General features: G+C 42.2%; 1 protein-coding gene across 11 annotated transcripts in view; it reads left to right on the top strand.

The window, feature by feature from the left end:
• The first annotated feature begins 6869 nt into the window (after window positions 1-6869).
• OCIAD1 (OCIA domain containing 1) overlaps window positions 6870-20096 on the top strand; it is a 30904-nt gene continuing 17677 nt past the window's right edge. For 3 of the 11 annotated variants that reach the window (XM_030800887.1, XM_012499769.2, XM_030800888.1), the window contains exons 1-4: window positions 6870-6920; window positions 8486-8548; window positions 9267-9347; window positions 18493-18546. In XM_030800887.1, the coding sequence (XP_030656747.1) occupies window positions 8491-8548; window positions 9267-9347; window positions 18493-18546 (193 nt within the window). In that variant the 5' untranslated portion in view covers window positions 6870-6920; window positions 8486-8490. Of the gene's footprint in view, window positions 7365-8485; window positions 8549-9266; window positions 9348-18492; window positions 18547-20096 lie in introns of all 11 variants that reach the window. The other 8 variants (XM_003258435.3, XM_003258436.3, XM_003258430.4 and 5 more) reach the window with 3 other exon arrangements.

Below are 20096 nucleotides of genomic sequence, written 5' to 3'. Positions count from 1 at the left end.
TGGTCTCGAACTCCTAGCCCGAAGTGATCAACCCGCCTCGCCCCCCAGAGTGTCGGGACCACAGGCGTGAGCCACCACGTCCAGCCCCCACATTGCTTCTGGCCTCCGTGGTAGACCTCCCAGACGGAGCGGCCAGGCAGAGGCGCTCCTCACTTCTTCCCAGACACGGGGCGGCCAGGCAGAGGCGCTCCTCACTTCCCAGACGATGGGTGGTCGGGCAGAGGCGCTCCTCACTTCCCAGACGATGGGTGGCCGGGCAGAGGCGCTCCTCACTTCCCAGACGATGGGTGGCCGGGCAGAGGCGCTCCTCACTTCCCAGACGGGGCGGCCGGGCAGAGGCGCTCCTCACTTCCCAGATGATGGGTGGCCGGGCAGAGGCGCTCCTCACTTCCCAGATGATGGGTGGCCGGGCAGAGGCGCTCCTCACTTCCCAGATGATGGGTGGCCGGGCAGAGGCGCTCCTCACTTCCCAGACGATGGGTGGCCGGGCAGAGGCGCTCCTCACTTCCCAGACGATGGGGGCCGGGCAGAGGCGCTCCTCCCTTCTTCCCGGACAGGGCGGCAGGGCAGAGGCGCTCCTCACTTCTTCCCGGCCGGGGCGGCCGGGCAGAGGCGCTCTTCACTTCCCAGACGGGGCAGCCGGGCAGAGGCGCTCCTCACTTCTTCCCAGACGGGGCGGCCGGGCAGAGGCGCTCCTCACTTCCCAGATGGGGCAGCTGGGCAGAGGCGCTCCTCACTTCTTCCCAGACGGGGCGGCCAGGCAGAGGCGTTCCTCACCTCCCAGATGATGGGTGGCCGGGCAGAAGCGCTCCTCACCTCCCAGACGATGGGTGGCCGGGCAGAGGCGCTCCTCACCTCCCAGACGATGGGTGGCCGGGCAGAGGCGCTCCTCACTTCCCAGATGGGGAGGCTGGGCAGAGGGGCGGCCGGGCAGAGACGCTCCCCACCTCCCAGACAGGGCGGCGGCCGGGCAGGGGCTGCAATCCCAGCACCCTGGTAGGCCAAGGCAGGCGGCTGGGAGGCGGAGGCTGCCGCGAGCCCAGACCACGCCACCGCACTCCAGCCCGGGCAACACTGAGCACCGGATGAGCGAGACTCCGTCTGCAGTCCCAGTACCTCGGGAGGCTGAGGCGGGCAGAGCACTCGGCGTCAGGAGCTGGCGACCAGCGTGGCCAACATGGCGAACGCGCGCCTGCAGCCAAAGGAGAAAAAGCAGGCAGCGGTGGCGCGGGCCGGCCGTCGCAGGCAGTCCGCGGCGCGGGCAGCAGCGAGCCGAGTAGATTGCAGCCTGGGCCACAGAGGGGAAGAAGGAAAAGAAAGGCAGGCAGGCGGGCGGGCAGGCTTTTTTTTTTTTTTTTTGAGACAGAGTCTGGCTCTGTCGCCCAGGCTGGAGTGCAGTGGTGCAATCTCGGCTCACTGCAAGCTCCGCCTCCCAGGTTCATGCCATTCTCCTGCCTCAGCCTCTCTGAGTAGCTGGGACTACAGGCGCCCGCCACCACGCCCGGCTAATTTTTTGTCTTTTTAGTAGGGACGGGGTTTCACCGTGGTCTCGATCTCCTGACCTCATGATCTGCCTGCCTCGGCCTCCCAAAGTGCTGGGATTACATCTTTCTTTCTTCCTTCCTTCCTTCCTTCCTTCCTTCCTTCCTTCCTTCCTTCCTCTCTCTCTCTCTCTCTCTCTCTCTCTCTTTCTTTCTTTCTTTCTTTCTTTCTTTCTTTCTTTCTTTCTTTCCTTTCTCTTTCCTTCTTACAAGAGCCTCACTCTGTTGCCCAGGCTGGAGTGCAGTAGTGCAATCTCGGCTCACTGCAACCTCCACCTCCTGGGTTCAAGCAATTCTTCTGCCTCAGCCTCTCAGTAGCTGGGATTACAGGCATGCACCACCATGCCTGGCTAATTTTTGTACTTTTAGGTAGGGATGGGGTTTCGCCATGTTTGCCAGACTGGTCTTGAACTCCTGACGTCAAGTGATCCACCCATCTCAGCCTCCCAAAGTGCTGGGATTACAGGCATGAGCTACTGTGCTTGGCCTCTCTCCTATATTTTCTTTTTTTTTTTTGTTATACTTTAAGTTCTAGGGTACATGTGAACAATGTGCAGGTTTGTTACATATGTATGCATGTGCCATGTTGGTGTGCTGCACCCATTAACTCATCATTTAGATTAGGTATTTCTCCTAATGCGATCCCTCCTCCCTCCCCACAACCCACAACAGGCCCCAGTGTGTGATGTTCCCCACCCTGTGTCCAGGTGTTCTCATTGTTCAATTCTCACCTGTGAGTGAGAACATGCGGTGTTTGGTTTTCTGTCCTTGCGATAGTCTGCTGAGAATGATGGTTTCCAGCTTCATCCATGTCCCTACAAAGGACATTAACTCATCCTTTTTTATGGCTGCATAGTATTCCTGGAATATTACGTTTTCAACTCTTCTCTTTACTGGTTCTTTCCCTTTGCCAATTACAATTAAAAGCCTATGGAATTAAAAAACAAAAGCATTGAGGTAATGAATATGCTAGTTACTCTGATTTGATTATTACACACTGTTACATATTTCCAAATATCATGCTGTACCCCATAAATATGTACAATTATGTCAATTAAAAATCATAAAAGCAAAAACCCCAAAACGAAAAATAACCTTCATCCATTTTTCTTTTTTCCTCCAGCTACCACTCTGTCTTGCTTTCTCCAAACAGCTAAACTTCTGGAGAGAGTAATGTACACTTTTCCTCACATTATCTCCAATCACTCTTTTCTCAACCCATTGTACTCTAGATTTTAATAAAACTACACTTGCAAAAGTTATAAATAACCTTCTTATTGCTGCATGTAATGGATAGTTCTCCACCCTTACTAGCATTTGATATAATTGACCATTTCTTCCTTCTTAGAAGATTCTTTTCCTTTGGCTTCTATGACACATTTTGAATAATAAATATGTGTTAAACTAGATAGTCTGGTGAACTAATAAAACACAACCTCTGCTCTAATGGAACATAAATAGAAATACGCTGGATAATAATTTATTGAATAATGATTGCTTGAATAATCGCTGAATAATTATCAATTATGGAAGTTCGAGAGTTCCTTTGAAAAGAAATTTTTTATTGACACTGAAATCAAGTAGAAATTCACTACATTGATTTCATTTATGTACATTAATGAGCATAAATTATCCCTTTATAATTAATTTTTTAAAGGATGTCTAATAAGTGGAAATTTCTTATGGTACATTTCATTAGATCTTAAGTCAATGGAGGTATCATGAAGACTATTGATTTAATTTAATCCAGGTAGACTGATTTCTGGTGATCTCACCATTCCAGATTAGAACACATTAGTCTGAGTTGGCTAATAAATCCTACAGCCCATCTCTAGCAAATGTATATCGACTTCCTGTAAGTCTTTGGATCTTGCCCAATTTATGTTCGAAATCTTTGATTGTTGCATTACCCAAATTACCAAAGGACTCAATAACCTCTAAGTGCCAGCACAAATGCAAAATGACAGTTTACTTGAATGTTTTAGAATCCTATATGTTCCCACAGAAAGAGCTCATAGCCTTTTATCAACAGAAACCCAATTTGTTAATTGCTGAGAAATTAGGGGGCAACAGAAAATAGACTTATCAATCTACCATATGCTATTGCAGGCATGTGGCATGGGGCTGGCGGGCAGCTCCGCCTGTGGCCCCAGCATGGGATCCACTAGGCGAAGCCAGCTGGGCTCCTGAGTTGGGTGGTGACTTGGAGAACTTTTATGTCTAGCCGGAGGATTGTATATGCACCAATCAGCACTCTGTGTCTAGCTCGGGGTTTGTAGATGCACCAATCAGCACTCTGTATCTAGCTAATCTGGTGGGGACTTGGAAAACTTTTATGTCTTGCTAGAGGATTGTAAATGCACCAATCAGCACTCTGTGTCTAGCTAAAGGTTTGTAAATGCACCAATCAGTGCTCTGTGTCTAGCTAATCTAGTGGGGACTTGGAGAACTTTTATGTCTAGCTAAAGGTTTGTAAATGCACCAATCAGCACCCTGTGTCTAGCTCAAGGTTTGTAAATGCACCAGTCAGTGCTCTGTGTCTACCTAATCTAGTGGGGACTTGGAAAACTTTTGTGTCTAGCTAAAGGTTTGTAAATGCACCAATCAGCACTCTGTGTCTAGCTCATGGATTGTAAATGCATCAATCAGCACCCTCTCAAAATTGACCAATCAGCTCTCTGTACAATGGACCAATCAGCAGGATGTGTGTGGGGCCAGATAAGGGAATAAAAGCAGGCTGCTCGAGCCAGCAGTGGCAACCTGCTCGGGTCCCCCTCCACACTGTGGAAGCTTTGTTCTTTCACTCTTTGCAATACATCTTGCTGCTGCTCACTCTTTGGGTCCGCACTGCCTTTATGAGCTCTAACACTCACTGTGAAGGTCTGCAAGTTCACTCCTGAGGCCAGTGAGACCACAAACCCACCTGGAGGGATAAACAACTCTGGACAGGAGGAATGAACAACTCCAGAAGCACCGCCTTAAGAGCTGTAACACTCACTGTGAAGGTCTGCAGCTTCACTGATGAAGCCAGCAAGACCACAAACCCACCAGAAGGAAGAAACTCCGAACACGTCCAAACATCAGAAGGAACAAAGTCCGGACACACCATCTTTAAGAACTGTAACGCTCACTGCGAGGGTCCACAGCTTCATTCTTGAAGTCAGTGAGACCAAGAACCCACCAATTTAGGACACACTATGTGTTAGGCCGGGCTCAGTAAGTATAAAGGATATGATAAAACTGTACTCTGGAATCTTACAATCTAGTCAGGAAGCAAAGAAAAAGACTTTGCTTTAAAGTTGGGTGCAGTGGCTCATGCCTATAACCCCAGCACTTCGGGAGGCCAAAGTGGGCTGATCACTTGAGGCCAGGAATTGGAGACCAGGCTGGTAAAGTAGTGAAACTCTGTCTCTTCTACAAATAAAAAAATTAGCTGGGCATGGTGGTGCACACCTGTGGTCCCAGCTACTCAGGAGGCACAAGAATTGCTTGAATCTGGGAGGTGAAGGTTGCAGTGAGCCAAGATGGCCCCACTGTGCTATGGACTAGACAACAGAGCAAGGCCCTGTCCGAAAAAAAAAAAAAAAAAAAGGACTTTGCTTTAACATAAAGCTCACTACCTAGAATCCTAGAATGTCTTCTAATTATTTTATTTTTGTTTCTTCTAGAATGTCTTTTAATTTTCTTATTTTTGTTTTTTTCTCTTACGAAAATGCATTCAATAAATTCACTTAAGAAATATTTGTTGGCTTCATATAATCATGTACCAATCACTGATGCTAGGCAAATATGGCTCCTACTGTCATAGACCTTTCTAGTGAAGAGAGAGAGACAATACACAAACAAATCATTGTTTTAGACCATAACAAATACTATGAAAACAATAAGCAAGGTAACATGGAGAGTGACTGGGGTGCCATGTTAATTGGGTGGTCAAGGAATGCCTCTCTGATGTGGTGACATCAACTGAAGTCTGAGACAAGAAGCCAAGTTGAACATTTGGAAGAACAGTGATCTAGAAGAGGGAACAGCAATTGCACAAGCCCTGGGCCCAGAAGTAACTTAGCATGTCCCAGGAACAAAATGAGTATTAGTTACTAATACTGATTATCTCAGGGATTTATTTGGTTCTATAAAGACTTACAAGCCAATGTCTCTGTCCTAAAGGAGCTCTGTAACAGAGACAGACATAAGTAAAAAAGATCACTATACAGTGCAAAAGTACATTGCAGTGACAGCAGTATGGACAAGCTAAGGACTAAGAAGGAAGAGTGATTACTTCTCTGGGGTATGTTTTAGGGAAGGCATCACCAAGGTGGTGATGTAAAAGCAGAATTTTGAAATATCTTTAGAATTGACAAAGCAGGGAGTAGAGTTATGCTGGGGGAACAGTGCACAGAGAACACTGAGGGCAAAGACCTCCAGGCTGTTTCTTGTTAGCGAACACTGAAACAGAAGAAAGTGACGCTCAAAAGGCACAGGTGCCAGGCCATGATGGGCCTTATATTCGGTGCATGACTGGAGCTATCAAAAGACTCCAAGGAAGGAAACACAGCGTTGGATTCGTTTTACGTGACTGTCTCCCTTAAGTATGTCTTCAGGAGAGTAAATGTTAAATGATAAAATGGCAAAGGGGCTCAGAAAGAGATGAGAAACATGAGAGGCTTTGAGGGTTTGATAAACGAGTAGGACTGGGATTTGCCCACTGTTCAGTCACTAACAACTTCCAGTACCTGGCACTAATAAATACTTGAGGAAGGAATGTATGAAAATGAGTAACTGGTGATTGGCTGGGTGTGGCAGCACCATGTCTGCTGAGAAGTCATGAGCTCCCTCATTAATAGACACTGATGTGTTGTTTTAATTCTAACAACCCTATATGTAATTCCACTTTTCAGGTGAGAAAAACCGTAGGCTCAGAGAGATCATGGTACCCTGCCAGAGGTTGTAGAACTCGTTGGAAACTCGTTGGATCAAGAGGGTGTGACAAATAACCAGGTATGCATGCTTAAAAATTACTTTCTACTACGTAGCCTACAGGCTCAAAGAATGAAATTATCTCATAAAAGAGATAATTTATAAAGTCGCTCTCAAAAGAGGGACAACAGAGAGTTCCAGAACATTCCCGCCAGCCGCCACGAGAAGACCAGAGAGGTGCGTCACAACAGTCCAAAGTCAAGCCTACCCCCCAACCCCCTTCCTCGCCATCCAGGGAAGGGGCGGGGCAGGGTTCTTGGTCCGCCGCTGTCGCCTGCGCAGTCGCAGTGCGGCTCGTGGCCGCCGCGGCCTGAAAGGGCAGAAGGACGAGTATACGCATGCGTCTATTCCTAGGCTGCTCGCTCTCATACCCCGCAGTGAGGTCTGACGTCATTTCCTGCCGTAAGTATACTGTGCCTCCGGGTCGCGGTTATTTTGAGCCCCTGTCTGGGTGACTTCTTGCGGCTGTTCTCCCCCTCCCCCTCCCCGCGGTACCTTGCACTTTTCTCCCTCCCTGCCCTCTCTCGAGTCCACCCTCCGGGCCTTCTACCCCTGATCGCTTCGTTTTCCTTGCCGTCGCCTGCTGCTGTCGTCAGGAGGTGGGTGAGGTGACGCAGACAGCCCCGTTGTTGCCCTCCGCGTATCCCCTCACCACCTTCGCGGCCGTCCACTACTTTCGCACCTTCCGCCATTTTCCTGCCTGTGAGGGTGGACAGATCGCGCTTGGGTCTCGGCCTCCTGAGTGCCGGTAACTGCGGGAGGCGACGGAGTGCTTCTGGGGGTGTGAGCTGGAGAAGTTCGTGGTCACGGATGCGTGTGGGGTTGTTGCTCAGTCTGTAACAGCAGGTGGGAGACGGACACTGGGTGCAGGATGGAGTGCGGGAATCAGCGGTTGTAGGCCGTTTAGGCTTTAATCCAGCTTTCTTTTGTGTGAAGAACTTAAAATGGTATTGTCTCAAGCGCCATGTCAGCCCTGACAGTCTTCCTGGTGTTTCTAGGAAGGATGCTGTTATGGGAAATAAGAGGGTTTCATTTTTTCTTATACGGTTGTAGGGTAAAAGTAGTTTATTCAGCAGGCGCCATCCATCCATGAATTCAGCTGACCCTTTTTATTTCTTTTCTCTAATTAAGGGTTGGCATGTAGTAGGCCCTCATGGCTTATTGACTGAATTAATTATGGAAGGGCTCAGTTGCTATCCTCATTGTGCATGCAATTTCCTGTTTCCATGCAAATTGTTTTTAAAATGAGAATAATCATGATCCCACGTAAACATTCTGTAAAATAGTTACTTGATCTGTTGGTCTAAGTCCCAATATATGAGTTTTTTAAAAAAGAACCAAATAAAAAATGTATATTCTTGGAATTTTATGCATTTTTTTCTTATATTCTTGGGGAGGAAGGAAATTTGGAGATACAGAATTTGCTGTTAGTTTTACATCACGGGGAGAAGGATATGACGTCTTTGTTATTCCGTAATTTTGGAGTGCTCCTTTGTGGGAGAGGTTGAATGTTTCTGATGATTATTTCATTTTTTAATATGGAAGCTCAGAAATGACTTGAGATTTTTTTTCTCTTCTATTTTGGGGAATTATCCTAATCATTGGGCATAGATTCGAGAAACGACCAAAACATAGGATGTGAAAGAACCCACTTTCAGGAGGAAAAAATACGTCTGTTGTTTTATCGATATCTTGATAGTAAAAAAAAGTTATAAACTTATAAAACGCTTATGCTTTTTCAATTAAGGGACTTAACCTGAATAGTGAGTTCCAAATTAATCAGTAGGTCTGTTACTTTTTCGTCTAGCCATTTATATGTGAAGTACTTAAGATAGAGTAGTATTTAGTAAATATTTGTTGATTGATTGATGTATAGACTAGTAGTTTTACTATATCATACGTCTTGATTTACTTTGACCTATCTAGTGATAGTTTCTAATACTTAATATGTAATGTTTTTGATACAGGAAAGATGAATGGGAGGGCTGATTTTCGAGAGCCGAATGCAGAGGTTCCAAGACCAATTCCCCGTAACTATCTATTAAGTATTTATAATTAGAAGCACTTCCTATGTAAAGGAAATTTCACTGCCTTGAGTAACAGTGGCAGGTGGGCTGGCTTCATGGGCATGTGCAGACAGCGCCCCATACTTGGTTTCATGTTCTAGTCTTGTTATCTTGAAATTCGTAATCATTTGGACAAGGAGTCCCACGTTTTTATTTTGTACTGGGCCCAGCACATTAGGTAGCCAGTCCTGACTAGCAGATAGTAGCATTAATTCTATTTGAAGTCAAAGTTTGTTAAAAGTGTATAAGTGGCCTGGCCCGGTGGCTCATGCCTGTAATCCCAGCACTTTGGGAGGCTGAGGTGGGTGGATCACCTGAGGTCAGGAGTTTGAGACTAGCCTGGCTAACATGGTGAAACCCCATGTCTACTAAAATACAAAAAATTAGCCTGGCGTGGTGATGGGTGCCTGTAATCCCAGCTACTCGGAAGGCTGAGGCAGGAGAATCGCTTGAACCCGGGAGGTGGAGGTTGCAGTGAGCCGAGATCGCGCCATTGCACTCCAGCCTGGGCAACAAGAGTGAAACACTATCTCAAAAAAAAAAAAAGTGCATAAGCCAGTTTTATTATTTGAGTTTAAAAAATGGGTGCGGTGCCTCTTGTTAATATTTAGGCTAAGATAATTTTTCAGACTTAGTTTTATTATGGATAATTTAATGTTTTCTGATTTTCCCTGGTAAAAAGACATAGGGCCTGATTACATTCCAACAGAGGAAGAAAGGAGAGTCTTCGCAGAATGCAATGATGAAAGCTTCTGGTTCAGATGTGAGTTCAATTTTCTAATTAATATAATTTGATCCAAAATTTGTACCTGAAATTTTGACCTGAATTTGAACCTGAAATTATAATAACTCCATATAGAACAAATTGGCAAACTTTTTGCATAGTGTGGTTGTTGTTAAAAGAGATTAAGGAAATAAAGGAATTGCACACGTTTTCAAGTAATTATTTCCAGATTTTTTTTTAACAAAACCATGAGGTAATTTTGTTGATAATAGTAATAGTTAGCATTTACTGTATGTACATAGATTATATAAAAACAACCCAGTAAGGTTGATAACTATTATTACCCTCACTTTACAGGTGAAGGAATTGAGGTTTAGAGATGTTAAATGGCAACACTTAGTGTTACACAGGTGGTAAATTACGATGTTTGGAGTTGAAACCAGGTCTGTCTGAAACAGATTTTACTCTTAATGCTTTTAGCCATTATATAATAACAGGTTAGTTCCCATTTTATCATTGTGAAATGTTGTTATACTACCAGCTCTTGATTTCTGACTAGAGAAATATATATATATTTGTGTATATATATATCAAGATTTTATTTTTTAAATACAGAGATTGTTGGAAGCAGTATACAAAATATACTCTCACTATTGAACAAAGAATTGGTATTGCTTTACTTGGAAACTGTAGTCCTTTCAGGTAAAAAGGAGGATGAATTTTTTTTGTTTTTGTTTTTGTTTTTTTGAGATGGAGCTTCGTTCGCTCTTGTCACCCAGGCTGGAGTGCAATGGCGTGGTCTCGGCTCACTGCAACTTCTGCCTCCTGGGTTCAAGCGATTCTCCTGCCTCAGCCTCCCGAGTAGCTGGGATTACAGGCATGTGCAACCACGCCCAGCAAATTTTTGTATTTCTAGTAGAGGTGGGATTTCACCATGTTGGCCGGGCTGGTCTTGAACTCCTGACCTTAGGTGATCTGCCTTGGCCTCCCAAAGTGCTGGGATTATAGGCATGAGCCACCGTGCCTGGCAAATTTTTTTTTAAAAAAGGCAACTTGGCATGGTGCCTCATGGCTATAATTGCAGCACTTTGGGAGGCTGAGGCAGGAGGATTGCTTGAGCCCAGAAGTTCAAGACTAGCGTGGGCAACATAGAGGGGCCTTGTCTCTACCAAAAATGAAAGAAATTAGCTGGGTGTGGTGATACGTAGCTGTAGTCACAACCATTTGGGAGGCTGAGGCTGAGGCAGGAGGATCCCTTGAGCTGGGTAGATAGAGGCTGCTGCAGTGAGCTATGATCACATCACTGCATTCCAGACTGGGTGACAGAGCCAGACCCTGTCTCAAAGAAAAGAAAAAAGGGCAACTTAAGCCATTAAGGAGGATGTATGTTTTCATCAGTCAGCCTGATACGTATGCTTAAAATGTGCAAGGTACCTGTTGGGAAGATAAGTTTTATGAAAGACAGTCTTTGTCCTGAATTAGTTTTCTTTTTTGTTTGTTTTTGTTTTCGCAACGGAGTTTCACTCTCTTCTCCATGCTGGAGTGCAGTGGTGTGATCTCTGCTCACGTCAACATCCTTCTCCTGGGTTCAAGTGATTCTCCCGCCACAGCGTCCCGAGTACCTGGGACTACAGGCGTGCGCCACCATGCCTGGCTAATTTTTGTATTTTCAGTAGAGATGGGGTTTCGCCATGTTGGCCAGGCTGATCTCTAACTCCTGACCTCAGTTGATTCACCTGCCTTGGCCTCCGAAAGTGCTGGGATTACAGGTGTGAGCCACCGCGCCCGGCCCTGAAGTAGTTTTATATGTGGTGAGACAAAGCTAATACATGAAACACTTAGAGATTAAGTGTGTAACTGCAGAAGACTTTTTAAAGAGATAAATTAATTAGAATTGACTTACTGAAATTGAAAAATTTGAATAAGTTTTGAAATTTGAAAACTCAAAATTCTCTCAAAATTTTACCAAATTTCAATTTGGTAAAAACTGAAGCCTCTTTCAATTTTACAGTTGTGTTTTTCTGTAACATAAGGTAGAATACCTGAGTTGGAAAGAGACCTTAATTTGTTAAGCAAACAATACTTTAACAACTTTATAGTAATACTATAGGCCAGGTATGGTGGCTCACACCTGTAATCCCAGCACCTTGGTTTTGTTTTGTTTTTTATTTTTGTAGATACTAGGTTTTGCCATGTTGCCCAGGCTAATCTTGAACCCCTGAGTTCAAGCGATCTGCCTGCCTTGGCCTCCCCAAATGGTGGAATTTCAAGCATGAGCCACTGAACCTGGCCCCAGCACGTTGGGTGGCTGAGGCAGGAGGATCGCCTGAGACCAGGAGTTTGAGACCAGCCTTGGCAATATAGTGAGACCCTGTGCCTAACCTCCCCCAAAACAACAACAAAATTAATAGTTAATAAGTAGATAAGTGAAGAGGAAAGGTGGAGTAGCATTTGGATGAAAGGAGTAGTGAACAAAGGCAGAGTTTGCAATAACTTCATCTCTGCTAGAGCCATGAGCCTGAATTGATTGGAACAGAGGTCTTTCATTGAGGATAGAACATAAAACATAGTAATGAGTTAAAGGTTTGATCCATTATATCGTTTAGGTTCTTGAGCAGAGGGGGGGATATGTAAGGTTTTTTTAAGGAAGGTTAGTTAACAGTGTGCAAGATGGGCAGAAGGGTGAGAAGTTGTACTTGGTAAAATCTGTTTTGAGCTTCTGGCAGTAACTTAGGCATATATATGTAGTCATCAATGAGGTATAGTTGATTATTGTGTCATTTGGACTGGAAAAGATGAGCTGGCAACGAAAGACTTTTTAAAGGACAAATAAAAGGATTTTTTAAAAAGTTCGACTAAGGGGGAATGAAGGAATGGTAAGAGGGAGGTAATAGCTTTAAGATAACCAGCTTAGGAGACTCAATGATACCTCTGAATGAAAGGTTCAGTTAGAGGGAGTTCTTGTTTGAAGATGAGTTTAGTTCAGACATTTTGAGTTCATGGTGCAACATTCGATTGTGGAAGATTTCTAAGCAACTAGAGATAGAAACAAAAGTATACATGAAAAATTAGTTTATTGTGGAGTTGTGTTGGTGAATTCGCCTATAAATTAAGTATAGAGATAAAAGCGTAAAACTGATAATAGTTTCTGCCCTGTGATTAATACTTAGGATTGATAGAGTAAAGGATAAAGTTTGGTAGTACCCATGGATAAGGGAACAAGTGATAGTGAAAGAATCAGCAAAGACCAAGAGCAGTTAGGAAGATACAGGAGCTCTGATAGAATCTTTGTCATTTTATCCACCAATATTCAGAGACTTGCAGGTGTTTCAAGCTAGAAAGAACCTGAATAAGAATTAGGTGATGATGTCCATCTTAAATTTATGATGACTATGCATCTAAGACAGTTATTCTCAACTGGAAGCAGAATAACTGGAACGAGTTGGGAATAATTATTTTAGATGCATAGTCATCATAAAGTAAGGACTCCTATAAAATTTTCATGGCTCATACAATGGGAATAATTTTTCTTTTTTTTTTTTTGAAATGGAGTGTTGCTCTATCGCCCAGGCTGGAGTACGGTGGTGCAGTCTTGGCTCACTGCAAGCTCTGCCTCCCGGGTTCATACCATTCTCCTGCCTCAGCCTCCCAAGTAGCTGGGATTACAGGCGCCTGCCACCATGCTCGGCTAATTTTTTTTGTATTTTTACTAGAGATGGGGTTTCACCGTGTTAACCAGGATGGTCTCCATCTCCTGACCTCGTGATCTACCTGCCTCGGCCTCCTAAAGTGCTGGGATTACAGACGTGAGCCACTGTTTTTTTTTTGTTTTGTTTTTCTTTTTTTTTTGTGACTGGGTTTCACTTTTGTTGTCCAGGCAGGAATGCAATGGCACAGTCTTGGCTCACTGCAACCCCTGCCTCCTGGGTTCAAGCAATTCTCCTGCCTATAATCCCCGAGTAGCTGGGATTATAGGCACCTGCCACCATGCCCAGCTAATTTTTGTATTTTTAGTACAGAAGGGGTTTCACCATGTTGGCCAGGCTGGTCTCGAGCTCCTTACCTTGTGATCTGCCCACCTTGGCCTCCCAAAGTTCTGGGATTACAGGCATGAGCCACTGTGCCTGGCCAGAATGGGAAGAATTCCTTAGAGAACTTGGCTGTATACTCTAGCAACAGTTCTTTTTTTTTTTTTTTAAATCTTTGAAGATTATATAGAGTAGATAGGATAAAATCATCTATTTTCAAGTCTTGATGACACAGGATTAAGAAAAAGGCAAGTCTGAAAGAGGGGGTTTGGGATTATTGTAGTGTTGGGCTAATGGTTAAATAGATGCTAAGGTGTCCAGATTTATTTCTGGCTGATAAATGTATGCTATTGCATGTGTTTAACATTCTAAATAGCTGTGACAGGGTTATGCCAAAAAGTACATTAAAGGGTAGTGAACAATGTCAGGATGCTCATGTATACCAGACTCTTAATAGTGGAACATGTGGTATATGAACAGTACAAAGCTAAGTGATTTCTGTGCATTAAAACAGATAAATCACAGGTTGAAAAGACAAAAAGCGGCTGGGCTTGGTGGCTAACACCTGTAATCCCAGCACTTTGGGAGGCTGAGGCAGGCAGATCACCTGAGGTCAGGAGTTCGAGACCAGCCTGACCTATATGGTGAAACCCCGTCTCTACTAAAAATACAAAAATTAGCTGGGCATGGTGGCAGGCGCCTGTAATTCCAGCTACTCGGGAGGCTTAGACAAGAGAATTGCTTGAACCCGGGAGGCAGAGGTTGCAGCGAGCCAAGATCGTGCCACTGCACTCCAGCCTGGGTGACAGAGCGAGACTCCATCTCAAAAAAAAAAAAAAAAAAAAACAAAAATCATGTAATAAGGACAGGCTGAAAGACAGCTTGTTAATTTTATACCATATCTACATTACTGAGAAATTACAGCAGCCAAAAAATCACTGTATTAATAGGTAGCATTTGACTCTTAAAACAGATAACCAAGGTGTTACATATTATAGCATCAAATATTGAAATGTAGAAGCTTGGTTGTAACCAGGTGATAGGAAGTTCAACATATAATTATCAGAAGGATGATAATCATACATAGGAAATTTTGTACTTTAACATTTGTACTTTTGAATTAGTCTGTGCTGTATGTCACATTTATGTAAACAAATAATGGCATCTGTGTTACTTTGGAGAGTATCACCTTGTGACTTGATAAGAAAAAGGTGATAAAAGCATTTACGAATTTATAAAGAAGCACTTACTAAGGTAATTTTTTATACATTTTTTAGGTCTGTTAAATATACTTATCCTGTTTTAAAATTAGACTTGTTGATCTAGGGACCATTCTCTTTCCTTAAGATAATTTTGTTTCTATACTGACCTACATTCCATTAATCTGAAATATAACTATGAAGGCATCTTATTTATAGGTGCTTAAAATCGTGACCCTATGCACTGACCTAAAATCACTATGTCTGTGCCCAAACACACAAGTAGTGAAGACCCTGTACCTATAGGGTCAGTTTATTGCATATTCATGTTAAAATAGTTCTCAACCTCCAGAATTACTAAAAAGATGTATCAGTTCATATTTGTATCAGCTGGAGTCTATGAATAATATTTCATACATGAGTACTACTAGTTTTCAAATGATACAGTATAAGAGTGATAAGAGTATGGGCCAGGCATGGTGGCTCACACGTGTAATCCCAGCATTTTGAGAGGCTGAGGTGGGCGGATCACTTGAGTTCAGGAGTTCAAGACCAGCCTGGCTAACATGGTGAAACCCTGTCTCTACTAAAAATAGAAAAATTAGCCAGGTGTGGTAGCACATGCCTGTAGTCCCAGCTACTTGGGAGGCTGAGGCAGGAGAATGGCTTGAACTCGGGAGGCAGAGGTTGCATTGAGCCGAGATCGTGACATTGCACTCCAGCCTGGGTGACAAAGCGAGACTTCATCTCAAAAAAAAAAAAAAAAAAAAAGAGTATGGACTCTGAGGCCTGATTGGCTGGATTCAATTCCCAGCTCCGCACACAATAGCTGTGAGATTTTGGGCAAGTTCCTGAGGTCTGTGCTATAGTTTCCTTATCTATAAAATGGGGATAACTGCCTAGCTCATGAAATTATTATAGGGATTAATGCAATTTAATTAAGTGTTGGCTATCTTTATTAAATAGCCATTAGTGTTATTGTGATTAATGAAATAAAAATTTTTATTGGCTACAGTTAGGAATATAGAGTAGCTTTTTGTTACTGTGAGGGGAGAAGAGTTCAAAGACTTGTAGGGATTCTTGTATATATTGAATATAGTTTGGGACTGTGGTAATAATGTGCACTAGGTTTTGGTCAGCAGTATTACTGATTTGCCTATAGAAACAGATTATTTAACAAAATAGATATTACATACTGTAGTGGAAAAGGCCACTGACCAGGGAGTCAGGAGACTTGGGTTCTGATCTCAGTATTACCATAAACTAACCAGCTGTGTTGCTTTGAGCAAATGACTTGTCTTTTCTGGATGTCAATGTACTCAGATTGGAATGAGGACTAGATAATCTCTGAATCCTCTTTCAGTCTTACCATTGTCTTTTTCTGTGACATAAAGTAGAATACCTGAGTTGGAATGAGACCTTAGGTCTAATCCATTATTCCTTTATAGCATGAGAAGGAGCTATGCAAAGCCATTGTGGTGAATGGCAGAACTAGTACTAGAATCTCCTCGAACAGACTATTACTCTGCATTAAATGGGGAAAGCATTATCCATTGTAGAAATGGCCAGCTAACTCATTGCCTTTTATTCTTACATGATTCTTCAGTGCTTCATGTTGCAATCCTTGAGTCAAGCTGGAGAAAAATGATTGCAAATTGTACTGGTGCTGTAATTAAAAGGGATTTGTCTTTTGCAAAACCTTAAATGATAATACATGAAGGCATTCTAACCAGCCAACATTAAAGAAACCATATTTCCAGCAAAGGTAAAATCTGTTAGTAAGTAGGATGGCATGAATTCAGACCTTAGCGTTTGTGCAATTTGTGTCTGATGGCAAAGTTAATGCCCTATTCCAAAGTGATGGATTTTAATCATGAAATCTCTAATAATTCAAATGTCTTAATTCCTTTGGTTCTTAAATTGTCCATATATGGTTTAGACCAGAGTTGAACAAACTAGCCTATGGACCAAATCTGTTTTTGTATGCATGAGCTAAGAATTGTTTTTACATTTTTAAATGGTTAAGAGGCTGGGTGCAGTGGCTCACGCCTGTAATCCCAGCACTTTGGGAGGCCGAGGTGGGCTGATTACTTGAACCCAGGAGATCGAGACCAGCCTGGGCAACATGGCGAAACCTCATCTCTACAAAAAAAAAAAAAAGAAAAAAGACAAAAAATTAGCCGGGCATGGTGGCACATGCCTGTAGTCCCAGCCACTTGGGAGACTGAAGCAGGAGGATCATCTGAGCCGGCAGGTTGAGACTGCAGTGAGATGAGATTGTTACCACTGCATTCCAGCCCTGGTGATAGAGTGAGACCCGTCTAAAAAAATAAAATAAGATAAAATGGTTAAGAAATCAAAGGAAAAGAATGTTTCATTACATGTGAAATTACATGAAATTCATATTTTTGCATCTAAAAATAAAGTTTTGTTGGAACACAGCTATGTTCATGTGTTTTTGGATTGTCTTTCGGTGCTTTTGCTTTAAAACGGCAATTGAGTAACTGGGACAGAGATTGGCCCACAAAACCCAAAATATTTACCATCTGGCTCTTCATAGAACGTGTTTGCCAACCTCAGGTCTGGAACAGTACTGTTCAGTGTGGCAGCCAGTAGTCACATGTAGCGATTTCACTTTAAAATAACTTACAGTGAAAGGATATAAAGCAAAATCATAAAAGGAAAGGGGGGAGCATGGGGTGAAGTCTGGCAGAAACCAGGTGCCAAGAGTTCTCTCCCCAGGGAGAGCCCAGGGAGTGTAAATTTCTCCAACAGCTAGTCGTAACAATGTGTGAAGTTTTATCTACCAGGGGAACTTATTAGAGACTCAGTGCCCACAGTTTTTATTGGGGGCTGGTCACTTATTCACCCTCTGCCTAACAGGTACCAAAATTCCAGACTCCTAGAATGAAAGCAGGTGTTTGGCATGAGCTGTATTTGTACAAACAGTTTGGGCACAGTGAGCCAATTGCGCATATCAAGGGGGGGAACTGTTTACCAGTCAAGTACCAAGACGAAATTGATCACAGGGTTGGTCACTCAAAGACCAACTTCCATTATCACAAAAAATTCTGTTAGACAGTGCTGGTGTAAAGAACAGTGATTCATAGCTGTTTTTAAGTTATAACCCCCTTTGAGATTATGAGTTTTGGATTTTTCACTCTTGGTTTTAGGCATATATATATAGATGTAATATTTTCATATAGTTTAAGGAGTTCACTAGTTTAGAAGAAAGAATATTAGTGTTTAAAATATGTGCTTTTTAATTTTTGCCCCAGCCACCATATGATTACGATCAAATATATTTTGTATTTTGGTTTAGACAGTATAATACAGAGCTTAAAAGCTTGAGATCTGGTATCAGACAGATTTTATTAGAATCTGCAACCAACCATTCAACTAGTTGTTTGGCCTTGAGCAAATTACTTAACATCTCTAAGCTTTAGTTTCCTTATCTTTAAAAGGGTGGTAATAACATTATCTACCTTATAGAAGTGTGATAAAAAGTATAATAAATGAGATAATGCACATAAGGAGCTTAGCATGATGCACAGAATTTAGTCATTACTCATTAGTGGTTCTTATTTGTAACTTGTTTCTTACCTCTCCCTCATTAACTTTTTCCCCTTCTCTTACTTCAGAAGTAATTTTTAGTCACTTTTACTGTGTTGTCTTAGTTGATGCTGTTGATGAACAGCTGGCTATTTGGAACCTAAGCCTAGATGGTTCATGAATTATATTGTTTAATATTTTGTGATGTTTTCTTAAATTTAAAATGCTCCTTTAATTTTTCCACTATGTATACAGTACAGCTTTTAAAAATGGAACAGTCTTTTTTAAAGTCTTAGTTTTGCAATATAATTCCTAGATGGTTTTACTGATACTCATTTATCTAATGAACTTTAGACAAAATCTTTTACTTTTGTTGATGTTAACAAGGTCCTTTTCTTCCTATAGCTGTGCCTTTGGCTGCAACAAGTATGTTGATTACTCAAGGATTAATTAGTAAAGGTAAATATTTAAAATTTGAATTTATTTAGCATTTTGGATACCATGTTTGTTTTGTGGTGTTTTCCAGATCTTTAGAAAAAGTAAAGATAACAATGTATCATGTTAAACACTATGTAGAAATTCATCAATGGATATTGATGAATATTCTACAATATTAAACGTTTTATCTCCGTGGACCCACTGGCTCAAATATCATGACTTGAGAATTTCTCCTGCACTAATAGCATCATTAACAACCTGCAAGAGCAAGAAAGTAACTAAACACCAGTATTAGCAGGGCAAACCTGGTCTAGATGGGCCAATAGCAACATTATTGCCTAGGAGCTTGTTAGAATGCACATTCATGGGGACCAGGAGTCTGTGTTTTAACAAACTCCAAGTGATTCTTATATAATGATTTAAAGATCAGTAGCTATCTAAACCAGCTTTGTCTGATCACCTGGGGCGGATGAGTGGAGGTGAATTAGCATTATTTAAAAAATTAGAATCTCAGGGGTCTGGCAGGTGATCTATTTTTAACAAGCCACCGAGGAGACTTGTCCTAAAGTCCACTGGCTCAAATAGTACAGTAGTGGAATTGAGTTCAGAATGAGTATTAAATGTCTTGAGTCCTGCATTTAAAATTTAGTGGAGTAAGCAGTAGAGTTGCTTATTTCATTTACTTCATAAACTATCTATCTGGTAATGGGAAGGTGTCCCGGAAAAGGATGGTGACCTTAGGATGGCCTGGAGGCCTATTTTTTTAATTAACTGGCTCCTTCAAAAATGTAACTTAATGATTGGAAGATTTAGCCTTTTCACATTAGGATATGATGTACGGTACTTAGTTTTGACATAATTAGTTGATAAAAGTAGTTTTGGAGGCAAATGAGAGGATTTTTTTGGGTAAAAGTTTATTTAAGGAACTTCTGAAGAACTTCAGTACAATACAGTACTATGACAAAAATCTTAAACACAGAAGCAAGTCAAGACGTATGCACTTATATGTCCTTAAGACTAAGCTGTTTTATAGACTGAGATTGGTTCTGTATTGTGGGAAAAAAAAAAAAAAAAAAAAAGAAAAACACTTGAATTACATTTCTTTGTAGGAAAAACTGGCACAGGGATGAAATTACAGTGTTTATTATTGTTCTGCTTCTTTTATCTATTTTAATCCAGTGTGTCATTTAATAATGATTGGAGCTAGGTATGCAGAAGGTTACACAAAAGAATTTAATAGCTGCTAGTAGTTCACTGGAGGAAACAAATGGATGTGAACATACGTTGAAACAAATAGAAAATTTAATTACATACTTAATAAGCTACTAAATTGTATAGTAGAGACTCTAAGAGTTGTAGGTGTTCAAAGAAGAAAGATCTCTGTAGGGCTGTTGTAATCAAGGAAAGTTTCTTGAAAGAAGTGGATTTTGAAGGATGGGCAGGATTTAGATTAAATGAGAAGAAAGAACATACCAGGAAGGAGGGACCTGATGATCAAGACAAATAGGCATGACTTTTGGGAGAGGCAATCAGGACTGAACTGAAGAGACAAAATCATGCAGGGAGGAGTG

The sequence above is a fragment of the Nomascus leucogenys genome, chromosome 20 (genome assembly GCF_006542625.1).
Source record: "Nomascus leucogenys isolate Asia chromosome 20, Asia_NLE_v1, whole genome shotgun sequence".
In the NCBI taxonomy this organism is placed as follows: Eukaryota; Metazoa; Chordata; class Mammalia; order Primates; family Hylobatidae; genus Nomascus; species Nomascus leucogenys.
The sequence above is the reverse complement of the archived record's forward strand: the minus strand, read 5'-3'. Positions and strand labels throughout refer to the sequence as shown.